Source organism: Pipistrellus kuhlii, unplaced genomic scaffold, assembly GCF_014108245.1.
Source record: "Pipistrellus kuhlii isolate mPipKuh1 unplaced genomic scaffold, mPipKuh1.p scaffold_m20_p_8, whole genome shotgun sequence".
In the NCBI taxonomy this organism is placed as follows: Eukaryota; Metazoa; Chordata; class Mammalia; order Chiroptera; family Vespertilionidae; genus Pipistrellus; species Pipistrellus kuhlii.
This window is the reverse complement of record NW_023425584.1, coordinates 60344409-60362207: the sequence shown is the minus strand read 5'-3', so window position 1 is coordinate 60362207 and position 17799 is coordinate 60344409. Positions and strand designations below refer to the sequence as shown.

Below are 17799 nucleotides of genomic sequence, written 5' to 3'. Positions count from 1 at the left end.
TTCTGAAATGACATTTGCTATGCTAAAATAATGATGGATGCCCAAGCTGGAGAGTGTTGGTGTATCATCTCTCATCAAATAGTTTGTGTCAAATACATCTTTTCCAAAGGTAGCTTACCAAGATGAGGTCATGTTTAATTTAGCAATTGCTGACTTGCTGTGCAACAGAGTTACATCTAAGGCACAATTTCTGTACTTTAAGCATCGGATTTAAGTTTTGAAAAAAGGAGGTTTTTAAACATTTAAAAATATTCTCATTGAACTGAATGGAAACTACTTCTTCAAAATTTGAGTTAAAGAGGTTTGGCTGGGGATGTGAAGGGATGAAGGACAGAAAGCAGGAAGAGGTGAAAGTGAAGGATGGACTTCCTAATGATTGCCTATGATATTTTAATCAAGAATTAGACTAGGCTAACGTACATGGCATGTCTATCCCTCACTAGGCCAAAATAAATATCTTTGGAGAATAATACATTTCAGTATTCTTTTAAAATATATATTTTATTTATTTCAGAGAGGAAGGGAGAAGGAGAGAGAGAGTAACACCAATGAAGAGAGAGAATCGCTGATAGGCTGCCTCCTGCATGCCCCCCACTGGGGACTGGGGCCCCCCCTTTTGCCTTCCAACCCAGGAAAGTGTTCTGATTCAGAATAGAACTGGGATCTCCTGGTTTGTAGGTGTAAGCTCAAGCACTGAGATCTGACATGTGTTTACATCAGTCAGAATTGTAATTATAAATTCTGGTATTTGTTCAACTTGCCCCCCACCTCCATCATTCACCACAATGGAAAGGAGAGAAATTGAGGGAAATATCTGAGGTTTTTTTGTTTGTTTGCTTGTTTTTAAATGGCAGTTTTTTTCTTTTATTTATTTTACATATTACAGATTTACTTTGAAACCCTACATTTAAAAATTAGAAACCAATATTAAGTAATCATTGTGTTCAATTCCCATTTTAATATAGTTTGAAAAACATTGCACAGGTGTTATGGGATTGACATGGAAAATATGACAAAGTACTGCTGCTATTCAAACAGCTTCTGACGTGTGGAAGCTACATGAACATTTCAAAGGTCATAACTTTGGGAGCTGTTGTTTTGGCTAAAATAATCTTTAATAATTTAATAGAAATACATTAAGTTATTGGAGTTGTTAGCCTCCATAAATCTCTTGATTTGCATATAATAATTACTTCACCAAAATCCTCTAAGTCTGAGGAATAGATTTTCTTTACAGGGGGCTAATCACGGATTTCCTTCCAATTTATTTAGAATACTATATGGAAAAACAGTAAAGAGCCCAGTATTCTGTCATAATTGGGAGTTTGGAGGGCAAAATTAGTATTAGGTCTTCAAAACTCTCTTCCATTTTGCAGGAGGAAGGCACAGATTGGGTTTTTAAAGTTTCTGATTCAGATACTAGAATGTAAAATACAGTGACCCGGGAATTTTTATTCAGGGACAATATCTAATGGTAGTTGGGAGATTTATGTGCACGCAAAAGCCCTACCTGGTTCTTTCTGTTCTTTCTTTCTGTTCTCTCTCTCTCTCTTTCCCCTCCCCACCCCCCACCCCCCTCAAACAATTCTACCCTCTAATAGGAGATATGGCTTTCCCATAAGTCCAGGGGATTCTTTGGCCTTTTGGTCTTGGTGATGCATAAAGTTTTCTCCAGACCTGACCTGCAAAATGCAGAGCCAAGGCAATTACAAGAGGCGCAGCACGCCTCGCTTCCATAAACCCAGGAGCGGAGCGAGCGGCGGGTCTGCGTGCGAACCCCAGAAGCTCTCCGGGCGGGGGAGGTTGGAAAGCTGCTGAGGATTCTCAGGCGGAGAGCCAGCGCATCCTCTGGCTCCAGCCAGCCAGTGGCGCATCCGGAGTTAACTGCAGCTCCGCTCCCATCCAGAGGGAGAGGGGAAGGTAGGATAGGAGGAGGTGGAAGAGGGAAGGAAAAAAAAAAAAAAAAAAAAAAAAAAAGGCTGGGGGCGGGAGGGGGTGAGCCAACCGGAGCGAGCGGAGCGCCGCGCGCGGGGGGAGCGGGGACGCGGAGCGGAGTGGCCGCTCCAGACGGCGGCGCGAGCGGCGGCTCCCGAGACCCGCGCGTTGGCCGAGCGCCGCCGCCTTTCCAGCCGGAGTTGCGGGCACCGCGCGGGCTCCCTGCAAGGTGATGCGCCTGGAAGCATCCTTCCCCGGGCTCGGGCTCCCTCCCTTCCACCCCCCTCTCCTTCCCGGGGTCTGCGGGTCTGCGTCCCAGAGTGCCGCCGGGTTTGGGGGGAAAGCTAGTCCCTGCCTGTCCCCCCTGTCCCCGTCCTTGCCGCTGCACGCTCCCCAGGCTCTCCCCGGGCTCCGTGCCCCCGGCCTGACTCCGTCCCCCTCCCTCCCGGCTGTGTCTCCTTCCCCAGATGCTCCGGGTGCCGGCCGTGCTGTGTGTGTGCGCGGCCGCCTGGTGCGGCCAGGCTCTGGCGGCCGCGGCGGCCGTGGCGGCGGCCGGGGGGCGCTCGGACGGCGGCAATTTCCTGGATGATAAACAATGGCTCACCACCATCTCCCAGTACGACAAGGAGGTCGGGCAGTGGAACAAATTCCGAGACGTAAGTGCTGCGCGCCCCATCCATTCCCCCAGGCACCCCAACCCTCCCTCCCCGGGGAGGGGACGGCCCGGGCGAGGGCCGCGGCGGGCGGGCGGGCAGCGGGCTCGGCGTCTGGGAGCCGCCGCGGTGCCGGCGGCCGGCGGGGAAGTTGTGGCCGCTCCGCCGCCCCCTCCCGCCTGGCGCAGCGGGAGGGACTTGCGGGCCCGAAGCCCCGGAGGGAGGTCCTGTCCCGCCGGGTCCCCACCTCCCCACCCCCGCCGCTCCCTCCGGCCTCCGGGGCTTTGCAAAGTGCCGCTCGCCCCGCTCAACTTTTCCGCGGCGCTGCTGGCCCCGGGAGCCCGGCAGCCGTGCTGGGCGCTGTGTGGCTGCGAAAGTCGCTGGGATCGATCCCGTGACCGATGGTCCATTAAGGAATCGGAGGGAGGAGGGAGGGAGATGGAAGATGTATAAATGCCCGCTCTTCAGAGGGGGTGGGGGAGGGGGGCTGTGGGGAGGCACCGGTCTGCAGAAGTTGAGCTGCTGCTCCCGGTAGCACAAAATTGCTGATCCGATGGGTCCCTCGGCATGCACTTTAAGACAGAACGTGTTCCGATTGCCTTTTAGCCCAAAAGGAACCTCGGAAAATCTGCGGGGTGAGGGGAGGGGAGGGGGTGGGGGGAAGGGGGCGTGGAAGCCAAGCCCTCAGGTGGCAGCACCGAAAGGGTTAAAGGGTAGAGGGTTTGGGGGAGTTTCCCGGCGGGTTCTGGGGCCGGAGCCAGGTGTTCGGAGTGGAGGCTTGTTTGCCTTGGGGCCGGGGATCCTGATGGTCAGATCAGCGGTTTCCCCACCTGATGGGAGTGAAGCAGCCTGAGAGCTGGCACCGCGTCCAGAGCGCGGATCCTCACCACGCGCTCCATCCGCTGTCCCAGGAGGAGGGGAGGACCGCCCCCAGCCCGCCCTGGAGACCCCAAAGCCTGAGCGGGGCCGGGAGAGTCACAGACACCCTGCCCACCCACTCTGGGACACGTGAGAGCATTCCTCTCGGAGTCCCTCTGCAGTGTTACCCTGCGTGCCCGTGACTTAACTTCTCTCATCAGTTCTCACACTGTCAGGATCTGGGAAAAGCCAATGGGAGCTGAGACTGGTTTTCATCTCCGCTCCTCTTCCCCTTCTGACACCCCTCACAGGGAATAGCTGATCAGCCAAACCTAAGGAACGTGTTAGCTGATTCTGGCACATGGGTTTCTGAAACACTATTTTTTTAAACTTTAAAATTAGATGTAGCTCATTAACATCAGGCATGGGTATGGGGATGAAAAACGGTAATGATGATCATACTTAATGGAGGGCTTTACTTACATGCTTTATGAGCGAGGCTTGAACATTTTGCTAGATGAGTGCTCTTATAAAAGCAACCTCCCACATGTTTGTTTTATTTCTGTTTATGCTAATATTGAGTATAAAAAATAAAAAAAATAAAAGTCAAGCAAACAAATGAGATTATTTCTAAACCTGGGGAAAAATTTCCCTTTATCATGCCCTCACTTGGAAAAAACAGTGACATTCTCTCAGTATTTGAACAATGCTTCAATTCACGTATGGCATTTCATTTCTTAATGGTTGCGTTAAAATATTTTAAAAATGAAATTTAGACTTTCATCTCTAAATTATACTTTAAATCTGAAATACGTATCTTAGTATTCTGACTTTATTCAAATGACTTTATTGAATTATTAAGAGCAACCGGTCTATACTTGGGAAGTTTGCAAATGTGTTTGATTTGAACTACTGAGGCAAGCTGAGCTGCCTGAAAGAAGTAAATATTCTAGGAGTTCCTCAGCCAACTTATATAAAGACTGACTAAACTGTTTATTGCTATAGTATTTTCAGTTATTTATATGTGACCCTTGGGGGAAAATTCATCACAATTACATTTTTAAGTGAGGGATTTACTGAAATATTTTTGGCAAATATCTGTTTGGATGCACATGCAAAATGTGAAACTGTAACGATGGTTTATTTTAGTACGGTAATTACATTTGTGTAAGGGTGACTTCCAGAGGGCATGGAGAAGATAAGGGCTATCTTTTTCCCATTAACTACCTGTTGCTTATCATTAACATGCTAAAATGCATGCTGCCAGTGTGACCTCAAATCAGAGTATATTATAGGCAATCCTTATTTAGACCATCCTTCCCACTCATACTTGACATTTTTTTTCTTTCCCCTTTTTGGGAATCACTAGCTTAATACTATTGTTGTGCCTTTGAGGACTTTTTTTGTTTTGTTTTGTTCCATTTCAGTTGGAAGTCCATGGTTATGAGGCAGTGCTTGAAATCTGTACTGCGTGAATATACCTTTAACTGTTCTGTATCAGCATTGACATCTTAAGTAATGGATTTGAATATTCACTTTAAATAAAGGCACAGAAAGAAGGAACTATGAACTTCTTTTGTTAACAGTTTGCTGACATACTTCTATTTAGTGCTTTAGTCCCATAAAATATAATTAATTTTACTTAGGGGGAAAAAAAAGCTTTGGATACTTCAGCATAATTAATACTAGAATTAATCCTTACCTTTTGCTATGTGACTGTTTTACACAGCCAGCATTATTGGACAAGTAACTTCTTGATGAGAGTTTGAAGTATGCCTTCTTTTGAATTATATATGAAAAAATGTTTTGAAAAATGTTTTGAAAAATATTGGATAGTACAATTTATCATCATATTTAACAGAGTGATTTTTAAAATTAATGTGTTGAATATATGTGATGTAAATATATATCAGATATAATAAGGCTTTAGGGATAAAGAGCATGGATAGAAAGTGTTATAGGAGAGTAGATGAATGAAGACTAGAAGCCCTGTCATTGATGATTCATTTTCTCAATTTCCTCCATGTGAAACAGAGAAATTATAAATCCAAATGCCAACTTACAAAGAATACATATTAATATAGAAGAAACTTCCAAATAATTTTGACCACTTTATACTAGGATTGCTCTTTGGAAAAAAGTTTTATTGCCCTGTTAAGTGTATAAAAATGTGATTATATAGACAGAGAACTTTTATATCTTAGAAATTATTAATATATTTGTTATTTGCATAAAAATGGCTGTAGATATTTTAATTTCCATGTTAGGAAAAATAAAAGTTTAACCTAAAGATATGGAGAAGTCAACACATTTAAAAATAAGTATAGTAACTAGAACCAGCACGTTATTTTTGGGGTATAATTATTTGACTTTAGATAAAGCAAAGGAACAAAAAACCTGAGGCTCATTTTGAAAGTTGTTTTAAGAAATGGTTACTACTGCCAACTCCGGTTTGGCTCAGTGGATAGAGCCTGGCCTGCGGACTGAAAGGCCCCAGGTTCGATTCCGGTCAAGGGCATGTACATTGGTTGTGGGCACATCTTCAGTAGGGGGTGCGCAGGAGGCAGCTGATCTATGTTTCTCTCTCATAGATGTTTCTAACTCTCTATCCCTCTCCTCTCTCTTCCTCTCTGTAAAAACAAAATAAAATATATTAAAAAAATAAAAAAATAAAATAAATAAATAAAAGAAATGGTTACTATTTGTATTGCAAAACTCACCATAAACTTCAATATACATTTAATCCTTAAGTTATTTTTAATATTCTTTAGATATATTGAAAGCAGTAGGGAAGCATTACAAGTCACCTTTAAAAATTCATCCTTAATATAAGTTAAAGGACATGTAAATTGAGAATATGTAAAATACAGTGTCTCAGAGGCAATCAAATTATATATTGACTTTTTAAAAATGCCTGCTTTGGATATATTATATATTAAGTAGACTTTTCTTAACTTACTGTAATTCCCTTTTTCATCTCAGTTGAGGTTCTAGAGTGGACAGCTTATTTAAGAGATGATGGTTGTTGAAGGAATATTTCCTGGCATTAGTGGCTACAAGGAATAAAGCCCCCTAAGAATCTATCAACTTTTACTGCTGTTAAAAAGTAAATAAGACAATTGGTTTCTATGCCTACTCCAAGTAAAGCACTGTATTGCTTTATTAAAATTCAAACAGTGAGAATCTTGAGAGAATACTTTCAGTACTTCCCTTAGTTTATGATGTACCATGGCTCTGTTTCCTAAATAGCTAGAATAACTTTAACACTGAGGGGTATATTTTAACACTTCTCCTTTGTGGTACTATTTTTAAATTAAAACATTTTAATTGAGATATAATTGACAAATGAAATTATATATTTAAGTTGTTCAATGGGATGATGTCATATACGTATAGTGCAATGATTACCTTTGAGGTATATTAATGGTAGGCAAGAATGTTGTACTACTTTACTTTTTAAAAATTAGTGTACCAGGCCGAAGCCGGTTTGGCTCAGTGGTAGAGCGTCGGTCTACGGATTGGAAGGTCCCACATTCGATTCCGGTCAAGGGCATGTACATTGGTTGTGGGCATATCCCCGGTAGGGGGTGCGTAGGAGGCAGCTGGTCGATGTTTCTCTCTCATTGACGTTTCTGGCTCTCTATCTCTCTCTCCCTTCCTTTCTGTAAAAAAATCAATAAAATATATAAAAAGAAAGAAAAAAAAGTGTACCAAAAATAAAATTAAATCATTAATACTAATTTGAATTTAACAAATAACCAACTATTCCTCTGTTTAGGAATAATTTCTCAATAATGGAGAACCTATTCCTTTTTTTTTTTTTTTTGAGAATCTATTCTGATGGAAAAAAACACACACACATATTTAAGTGTTTCTCATCATGAAATAGTATGTTTAACTGTGGTAACTATTATCTATATTTTATCATAACTGAGAATGCAGTCTCTCCATGGGAATTCTTCACAGTTAATTTGTTGCATTCTCATGAGTGTTTCTCTCTCTTTCTTTTTGATCGTTGATTGACTATGGGCCACAGAGTGTTTAAAAAGTCATAAAAGCCTTTGAATATAGTATGCATATTTACAGATCAGAGCTGGTAAATACTATAGCATGCAATGTTTTTGATGTTGGACTATTTATATTGTTTAAATCATCTGGGGATGTAATCAAGAGAGAGGCAATTGCCTTCTTGAAAGAAGCATTAGGCAATCTTTGAAGATTTGGGCAGACAATGAGTTACTATAGCAACAAAGGGCTAGCCCCATGCAGCATCCTGTCCTCTATCCTTGTTATGGGGTCCTAGTTAAACAGTGGTTCTGGTACAATCTCCACATCCCTAATTCTTAATGTCCCCCTCTCTCCCCCCTGCCACCACCCGTACCAAGGTCACCAGGCAGGATCTAAGACTGGTTTTGTCTAGTCCGATGTCATCTTAGAATGGCAGGTCAGAGGATGCCCACTGATCTGCTGGTTTCTGGAGAGGGCTGTTAGGAAGGGCTGGTATCACGTCATCAGACCCCAACAGGACGTCTGAATTGAATTGGAAATGTAGTCAATTTGGTATGGGTTCATTCTAACAGAAATTTCAGGGAAGTGTGCAACACTTTTAACTCTAGCTTTCATAACTTCTAGTGAATTATTAGGAAATTACAATTAAGTCATTTAAGAAATAAGTTGTGTGTGTGTGTATGTATACATATATATGCATATATATACATATATATATAATATATGATTATAGGTATGTATAAGTCGGTCTATGCATGCATGCATATATACTTTATATGTTTGTATATGTGTGTCTTCAAATCAGTAACAGCTATAATAATTAGAAAAAAATCAAGGAGATTATATATTGTGTTATATATTTACTAGGGGCCTAGTGCATGAATTCATGCATGGGTGGGGTCCCTCTGGGTGGCCCGCAGGGATGGGGCTGAAACCTGCAGTCCAACGCAGGCACCTCCTACCTGCCGCTCCAGTTCATCCCGGCCCCACTGTGCCTGCTGTGGGCTCGGGCCCAGTCAGTCCAGATCAGGAGAGGCTTGTGCTGCCACAGAGTGCTCGCCAGCCATGAGCCCGGAATCTGATGCCCTCCCAAGGGGAGTAGCCTGTGGGATAGGGCTGAAACCAGCTTTCTGACATCCCCCGAGGAGTCCTGGGTTGTGAGAGGGCAGAGGCCAGGCGGAGGGACCCCACCAGTGCACGATCAGGCCGGGGAGGGGCACAGAGGATTTCAGGGCATGTCTAGGCCATCTTACTCAGTCCTGATTGGCCAGACCCCAGCAGCTAGCTAACCTACCAGTCAGAGCATCTGCCCCCTGGTGGTCAGTGCATGTCATAGTGAGCGGTTGAGCAGCCTTAGCATATGATTAGCATGTTATGCTTTGATTGATTGTTCAGTTGTTCTGCCCTTCAGTCTATTTGCATATTACTCTCTTATTATAAAGGACTAATGGCCCAGTGCATGAAATGCATGAAATTTGTGGAGGGGGTGTCCCTCAGCCCAGCCTGCACCCTCTCCATTCTGGGACCCCTGTGGGATTGGGGCCTAAACTGGCAATCAGACATCTCTCACAATCCGAGACCACTGGCTTCTAACTGCTCACCTGCCTGCCTGTCTGCCCCTAACCATTTTGCCTGCTGGCCTGCTTGCCCCCAACTGTCCTCCTTGCCAGCCTGATCTCTCCCAACTGCCCCCCAACTGCCAGCCTGCTCACCCCAACTGGCCCCCCCTGCTGGCCTGCTCATCCCCAACTGCTCTCCCCTCCTGTCCTGATCGCCCTAACCACCTCTGCCTCAGCCCCGCCACCATGTCTTTGTCTGGAAGGACATTCGGAAGGTCTCCTGGAAGGTCTCCAGTCTAAGTAGTATATTACCCTTTTATTAGTATAGATCATTATATAGGGTATGCTAATTAGAAGAAGATATTCTTCCTAAAATGTTAAGATATCTGTTAGGTATTTTTTTTTGGCATATTGGTTTGTTTGTTTTTTGTTGTTGTTGTTTTGTTTCTGATGAAATATTTTATTCCAAAAACTCAGAACATAATCTCATTTGCTGGTATATGTGTGGTCACTGTGTGCCTTCTGGTTTTTAAGGGAAGTCAGCTTGTTTGAGATTATATGCTTAAACTTTTTAGCTAGATATACAAAGGGAACACTGTGTACTGCTATAAAAGCATTTATTTTCCTTTTCTTACAATAAGACTGCTTTTAGATCTCATGATTCTGACTCAGAGTGGCATTTGATGTTCTTATACAACTTTACTTTTCATGAGGTGGGCCAGAATCATTTTATGTATCTATTTTTAAAGACTGATCTGTGAATTGTCTTCTCAGCCTGCCCCACTTCTATACGCTGGAGTATGTACATGCCTTTTCCATTTATGAAAATCCTTTCATCTTTTCTACCCCTCCTAGTTCCCATATTTGGCTACCCTATTACACTGTGAACTCTACACAGCTATATATTTTAATCTCTCTCTCTCCTTTCAAATTCCTGCAGTTCACTAAGCATTACCACATAGACTGGGGCAGTGTAAGCATTAGAAAAATATATACTAAGTGAAGGAATACCATGTTAAATGCACATTGCCAATTCAACTGTCCTTAATAAAGGCTTTTAGAACTGTATTGCTTTTTATTAACCATTTTACTTCCATTTCTATCCCCAGCTTAGTTATGTGATTTGAATGAACATTTAATTTTGATAGGATATAAGGTTTCATGTACTAAACTGCCTTAGTCCATGTGTTCCCAGTGGACCAAAATGGACATGCTATGCATGCTATGTCAGAGCTGTCATGTTCAGTTTTAAAGTGGTATCAGTAGATGCTAATTGTATGCATGTTGGTAGTCCCTCTGCCAATTCATCTAATTCTTTTTCCTTAGTTTCTCTCTGACCATGTAATTTTGGTGCTCTAAAGTCTTTAAATGTTTCAGTGCTGCCTGCTAAGTAATATCAGAGAGCATTATCTTCCCTTTGTTTTTCAAGTACTCTACTCCAGTGAAAGGTTATGTAGCTGAATCCAGGTATTTTACACAGTCCGGGTTTCTTTCTTTCCCTTCTGTCTCTTACAATTGCTAATGTATCACTTAGAAATAGGTTAAATTTCTGCATAAGGGGCCTCTGGACCCAAGTGCCTGAATTAAGACAGGATTTTATTTCCCAACCATATCACCATTAGGAAGTGAGCTGTCCAGGCTTGGTCTTTCAGGGTTATTCTCTCAGCGTTCTCTATAAATTGACATTTCCTATCCAGTAGGAAGGACTTAAGAGAAAGTCTAGGACAGTGGTTGGCACACTCATTAATCAACAGAGCCAAATATCAATAGTACAATGATTGAAATTTCTTTTGAGAGCCAAATTTTTTAAACTTCTTCTAATGCCACTTCTTCAAAATAGACTTGCCCAGGCTGTGGTATTTTGTGGAGGAGACGCACTCAAGGGGCCAAAGAGCCGCATGTGGCTTGCGAGCCGCAGTTTGCCGACCACGGGTCTAGGCCATGCAGCTTGTCCTAGAATTGACCTGAACATTGTCACCCATTAACTTCTGTGTACTAGTATATTCCAAAGACCTGAATTTAGTGATGTGGCTATCGCCAATGTCTTCTCTAATGGGGAAGGATTAATATGGAAAGAAAAAAGTTGAATCTAGTTCTATTAGTAGCTACTGTATCTGTTTCAGCATCAGATTATCTCTTGAGAATAGTCGCTGTGCCCACTGATAGGCATTTTAAAAAATAATTTCCTGTTAATTGTTTGCTTTGCCCTCAATCCCTCTCTCCTTGCTTTCATATCATTCCTCTGTTCTGTATTCAGGGTAGAACTGGAGCGTCTGGTACCTCAGGTTGTGGGTGTAGGAGCTTGAGAGCCATTAATAGTGTGCTCCTGTCCAAGAGGATATGTTACAGGTTAGAAACAAAGCAAACTATCCACAGAGGGTGTTAAGGCCAGCCTGCATCTGCTGCTGAGTCCTGTCTTCTGGTGAAATCCTTTAGCATTGCCTTTTTTAGTTATCTTTGGTCATAGGTCCAGAATGCTCTGGTGCAAGATGGAAAATGGTGATCAGTGGGAAGGAATGAAAATTTAACTACCGTTCCCTTAGGTGACGGACAGAATACACACTAGAGCCAAGGTTGCATTTCCTCTGATTGCCCTGGAATAAATCTGGAAATGATGCCCTTGCTGGATGCACACAGCGCTTAGTCCTGAAAGCAAAGACAACAATTTATTTTAGCATTATTAGTACAGCAGGTCTTTAAACGTCTTTTCATTCAATATCATTTTGTTTTAACATCGATGAGAAGAAAAACAATCAATTCTCAGCCTGGAGCCACAGTTTGTGTGGAGTTTGCACATGTTGGCGGGGTTTTCTCCAGGGGCTCATGTTTCCGTCCACGTCAGGTGATTGGCGTTCTAACCAGGGGTCCTCAAACTTTTTAAAGTGGGGGCCAGATCACGGTCCCTCAGAGAGCTGGAGGGCCGGACTATATGAACTACTAATTCCTACTGTAACACCTCGGCTGCGCTCACTGCCCAAAAAACCTGGCGGGCCAGATCAGACTCCTCTGCGGGCCGCATGTGGCCTGAGGGCCTTAGTTTGAAGACGCCTGTAAGCCATCCCAGTCTGTGGGAGCGTGGGGTATGAGTGCTTCCTGCAGGGCAGTGTTTCCCAAGCTTTTGACATATGTGTACCCCTTCTATAATTTTCGTAACGCTGAGTACCCCTCATACTCATGAGAACGTAGAATTAGGTGCAGCTAAGCACGGTGCAGTGCATATCCCCACCAAACTCTTCCACACTTTGGGAAACACTGCTGCAGTGGAAGGGCGTATGGCCAGGCTGGGGTCCTGCCTCATGCCCTGAGTTATGAGGAGAGGTTCCAGCCACCCGTGATCCTAAACTGGATCAATGGGTTGGAAAACAATGATCTTACTTGTTTTTAAATTTTTCTTAAATGTATATATAGCTTGTTTTTATTTTGTTGTTTAACATTTTTTCCTATTTAAAAAGTTATATAAAACAATCTCAATTACATTCTACATTCAATATTCAATATCATTTTGTATTAGGTTCAGGTCTACAGCATAGTGATTAGATAATCATATACTCTACAGAATGTTTAGAGTGTTTCCCCTGATGTTTCCAGCCCCCAACTGTCACCATTTTTATTATTACAATAGTATTGTTTGACTGTGTTTCCTACGTTACAAAATAGTTTTAGATCTTTGTTTAGAACTTGGGTGATTTTTTTTTTTTTTATAACACGAAATATGCCCTAGGAACTTAACCCTTGGTTATATCAATTAGTCTGTGGTAACATTGGCTTATCTGTTTATGTCATTTTGCTTAGTCACAGTTTCTAAGAACTTATAGATGAGGTTAAGTGAGGTCTTACTACCAGATGTGCCAGAGAGGCTTTGTGCTTCCAGATGTGTTTCATGACATGGGAGATAGCTGAGCTCCTTGCCTGGACCATAGGCAGACATGGTGTATTGCACTATTTGTCTATCAGTTTGTGTGTGTGTGTGTGTGTGTGTGTGTGTGTGTGTGTGTGTGTTTTTTGTTTGTTTTTTTTAAGAGATGCTTAACTCCAGCCTTGCAAAATGGAAACTTTAGTATTTACTTATCCTTTTGCTCATAAATGTATGGCACAACTATTTTATAAGTGATGAGTATATAAATTTGCTTAGCATTTTATTCACTCAATTTAGAATACTTTATAATTAAATTTATAGTAATGATACTATAGTGTACAAATATACAAGGTAGAAATATACAAGGTAGGTAAAAAGTCTTTATAAAACCATTTTGTCATTGCAGTCACATACATGGTGGGCAAGAGTAGGTTTACAGATGTGAATATGCAAAATAGTTTATTCTTCTGTAATTATTAATTATAGCATTATTTTCCATATGAACAACTGTAAGCTTACTTTTACTCCACCCTGTGTTTCTCCCAAAGGGTTGGTGCTTTTCCCAATGTCCTTCCAATGGGAGTCACTGACTTTCCATGTCCTACTCATTCTCATCTCATTCTCATTAGGCTGCTTTTTTTTTTTTTTTTTATCAAGGAAGCAATGGCTTCAACTAGAAATGTCTACCACTTCTAAACATGGGCAGCAGATTTTTCTATTCAGATTCCAGGAGTGATGGCTTAATGCGAATTTTTATCATCTCCTTCAGAAATAGTACCGTGACATTTCATTAGTCCATTTAATGGTTTAAAAAGAATCACATTTGCCTAAACTGTTTTGGTTCAGTGGATAGAGCGTCTGCCTGTGGACTGAGTGGTCCCAGGTTCGATTCTGGTCAAGGGCATGTACATTGGTTGTGGGCACATCCCCATTGGGGAGTGTGCAGGAGACAGCTGATTGATGATTCTCTCTCATCGATGTTTTGCTCTATCCCTCTCTCTTCTTTTCTGTAAAAAATCAATAAAATATATTTAAAAATAAATAAATAAAAAGAATGACATTTAATTTTTTAAAAAACGATCTTTAGAATATGAGTGAGGTACTCTTTTTTATATGTAGTTTCTGTGCTTTGGGTATCTTTAATCAGTATTATCACTCTTATTTTGAAATAGGGATAAGTAAAGAAAACTCCTGATTTTGTTTTCATGACTGTCGCCTGAGGAACAATGTTTTTGATCATTTAACTATGGGAAAGAAAGTTTTAAGTAACTTGCAGTTGCAGCAATCTGTAATTTTAGTATTTTGTTAGGGTTATAATTTGATAGTTTGGTTTACTAATGACATAAATTAGGAAAGGAATTTAAATTATATATATATATTATATATATATATATATGCACACACACACACACACACACACACACACACACCCAAACACACACACATACATATATGTATATTTTCTACACACAAACTCAGAGAGAGTGGCAAATGTGTGAATTTTTCTCTATAGAGTTCTTTTGTGTTATGCTCTTTATATTACTTTAGAAATTAAATGTATGCCAATGTGCCTATTTTCGGATGATTGTTTTAATATTTTGTCAATAAAATAATACTATATCTTTATTAATATTTCTGTACACACAAAGTAAATAAGCTATTTTTAAACTTTGCTAGATTACTTTATATAATGAAGATTATCTGTTTATCTTATTTTATTTTCTGAAAACTCCAGCCATCTGTTCTAATCATGTTGAAATTTAAATATTTCTAATTATGTAATAATTAAATATATCCATATCTATATGTCTATATATATGTATATATATATATATATATTCCTATTTCTATATATGTACATATATCAACCAGAATATGAAATAATACATATGTGAAAAACAATGTTAGGGAAACTATAGGTTCAATTATGAGTAAATGCAGCTTTATTAGGCACTTTAATTAGAAATAATATTTTAGTTTAATTCCTAGCTGTTACTCTAATCAAATAATTTTGAAAATAAGTAAATGGATACATTTTCTATAGTTTATATGAATAGGCTACTTTTAAGTGTGGACTTATTATACCTAAAGGGGGTGATATTGGTAAAAATGTGCTCATTCAGAATATCAAAAGACTCAGATATCCTATATACTAAAAGCCTAATATGCTGTCTCCGACCATTTGTTCAACCATTGGACCAGTCGCTATGATGCGCACTGACCACCAGGTGGCAGACACTGTGACCAGTATGTTAGCTTGCTGCTGGGGTCCGGCCAATGGGGACTGGGCCAGAGGGGCCAGACACACGCTGGAGCCCTCCCATGAACCCTCTCCTTTTTATGTCTGGCTTGTTTTTACTGCCTTCCTGGTTCATCCATGATGTGGCAAATGACAGGATATCATTCTTTTTAAATAAAGGCTGAATAACATTTCATTGTGTATATGCCACATTTGTTTATCTTTTCATCCACAGATGTCACTTGAATTGCTTCTGCCTTTTGACTGTTGTAAAAGAGGCTGCTGGGAACATGGGTGTGCAAATATCTCTTCAGAATCTGCTTTCAATTCTTTAGATATATAAGATAGGTTAGAATAGATCTAGTTTTTAGTCATTTTGTTGTCCATTTAATATGTTAGAGACTTCTCCATTTAACATTTCAATTAAGTTACTAAGTATGAACTGTTTCATTGAACATGGATTCTTTGTTGTTAGAGTTTTGTAGCAAAAGCAAAATTAATTAGCTGCCAGTCTGAGGAAAGTATGAATACGTTAATACTCAATTATTTCTATATTTTGTAGTTACTGAAGTTAAATTATACTGAACTTATTTGATGCTAACTTTTATATTAAGTGTTTATATGAAATAAATTATTACTTGAAATATTCTCTGATAAAAATATAAAATATGGTCAATTTTGGAATAAGTTGAGTGTTCCAGATACTTCTGTGGGTTCCTATTCATAGTATAAGGAAAAGCTCATTATGTAGCAGGAATGAAAGAAGGAGAGGGCCCAACAATGAAACAATCTAATTGTGTCTCCAAATCTATAAAACATGATTTTATCCAGTAGGCAAAAGGCCTACTGGATAGAGTTACCCCAAAATATTCATTCGATACCCCCTTAATCACGGCTTAGTTTCACTTTTCTACTACCAGCCTGCTTTGTGACTTTTAAGGCATTTACATAGGGTACTCTGAGCAGGCTACTCTGAAATATGAGCTTGCTTAATTTCCTTGGCACATGGTATTAGCATCTGCTGAAGAACCAGTTTTAGAATATCAGGAGAATATTTATAGGCCTTTCATGGCATGCAGCGTAGTATGAAATCGTAGGCAACCTCTTAGTCTTCCAGGGAGACTGGTGAGGATGCCCTTGGCAACATCTGAGTTTCTCCTCCAATGTCCCTGAGGCAGTCCGATTCATCTGAAATGAACATTCCCCCGAGGCGAAACTTTTCTGGAACATTGCATCAACATCCATTAGCCTAGTGTTACCTGAGAAATGTTTCGGTGACACGAAATATAATAATTTCTTTGAGTTGAGATGCTGTGTACTTTAGTTTTAAAGAACTACTGTGCTGTGTCCAGCTAGCTCAGTTGGTCAGAGCGTTGTCCCAGTATGCCAAAGTTGTGGGTTCGATCCCCCCATCAGGGCACATATAAAAATGAACCAATGAATACATAATTTAAGTGGGACAAATCAATGTTTCAAACCAACCAATAAATAAAAGAATAAGTTTCATGCTTATAGACCAAAACCGTAAAAACAAACGAGCAAAACACCTACTGGGATTGTTAGGAAGCTCTGAAATTTGAAAGTAACCCTAGTCAAAGTGATATTTTTTTGTAGATCAACACATTGGCCACATTATCCCCAGAATTTCATGTTGACTAAATATGCTAACTTTGCTTACTAATGATATTATCATTTAAAATAATTTTAGAATCAAAAGTTTTTATTTCCCTCCCCCACATATTCTGGTAAGTAAAGAGTTTAAAAACATGGGGAAATTGCCATTGGGGTATGACTTGTAATTCAAATTTGTAGTAAGGATAGGAGAAGACATCCCACATCATTGTTTTCATCTTTATTGTTGAAAGTATTACATATTTCCCTTTGTCTCCTCATTGACCCCTTTTAGCCTGCCTCCACCCTCTTCTCTCCTCGCACCCCCCCCAACCCCACGCCTTCACCATCCTATTGTCAGTTACCATAGGTTATGCATATATGCATACAAGTTCTTCCATTGATTTTTTCCCACCCACCCACCCCTGCCTTCCCGCTGAGATTTCACAGTCTGTTCCATGCTTTTCAGTGTCCCTGGGTCTGTTTTGTTCATCAGTTTATTTTATTCATCAGAGAGAATAAGAAGTCTTTGAAAAAAAAGTTGTACTTAGAATGTATGCCACATATCAAGTTTCGAGCATCCCCGAAAACCACGGCTGTTTATAGGTCAGCGCATGAGATCTGGAAATCTAATTTCCAGCCGGCTTTGTTTGCTCTGCATAGCTGACAGCCACCTGGCCTTTGCTGCCAAAAGTCTCGTGTTTATTCTGAGAATGAATGCCCCTTTGTTGACATGTGCTGCTGGATTCGGGAGAGTCCTAGAGCAAGCTTGCCATCAGCCTTAAAGGTGACAGTTTATTCCTGGGGTTAGTCTCATGCCAGGTCACTACCCCTGCTGCCACGATGCCAAAGAAAACATCAACATAGGGCCCAGATAATGCCTATCGGGATCTGGGGCAGTTACTATGCTATTAACACACATTTTTTTTTAAGTTAAAAACAGTTCACTGACTCCCCATGGGTTTGCCTATGGGCCCCTGAATTGCTTTCCAGTTTTATTATTCCATAGCCTGTCATCATGGACTTGAAAAGCAAGTTCTTTGTGAACAATAATCCATGTAAGTAGTAGGTAGCTGGAGG

General features: G+C 40.9%; 1 protein-coding gene across 3 annotated transcripts in view; it reads left to right on the top strand.

Annotated features, from left to right (window-relative positions):
* Positions 1 to 1788: 1788 nt before the first annotated feature.
* The window catches only part of SPOCK3 (SPARC (osteonectin), cwcv and kazal like domains proteoglycan 3), a 307350-nt gene continuing 291339 nt past the window's right edge, over positions 1789 to 17799 (top strand). The window contains exons 1-2 of one of the 3 annotated variants that reach the window (XM_045576531.1): positions 1789 to 1920; positions 2403 to 2591. In XM_045576531.1, the coding sequence (XP_045432487.1) occupies positions 2403 to 2591 (189 nt within the window). In that variant the 5' untranslated portion in view covers positions 1789 to 1920. Of the gene's footprint in view, positions 1921 to 2018; positions 2165 to 2402; positions 2592 to 17799 lie in introns of those variants that run through there. The other 2 variants (XM_036424368.2, XM_036424369.2) reach the window with 2 other exon arrangements.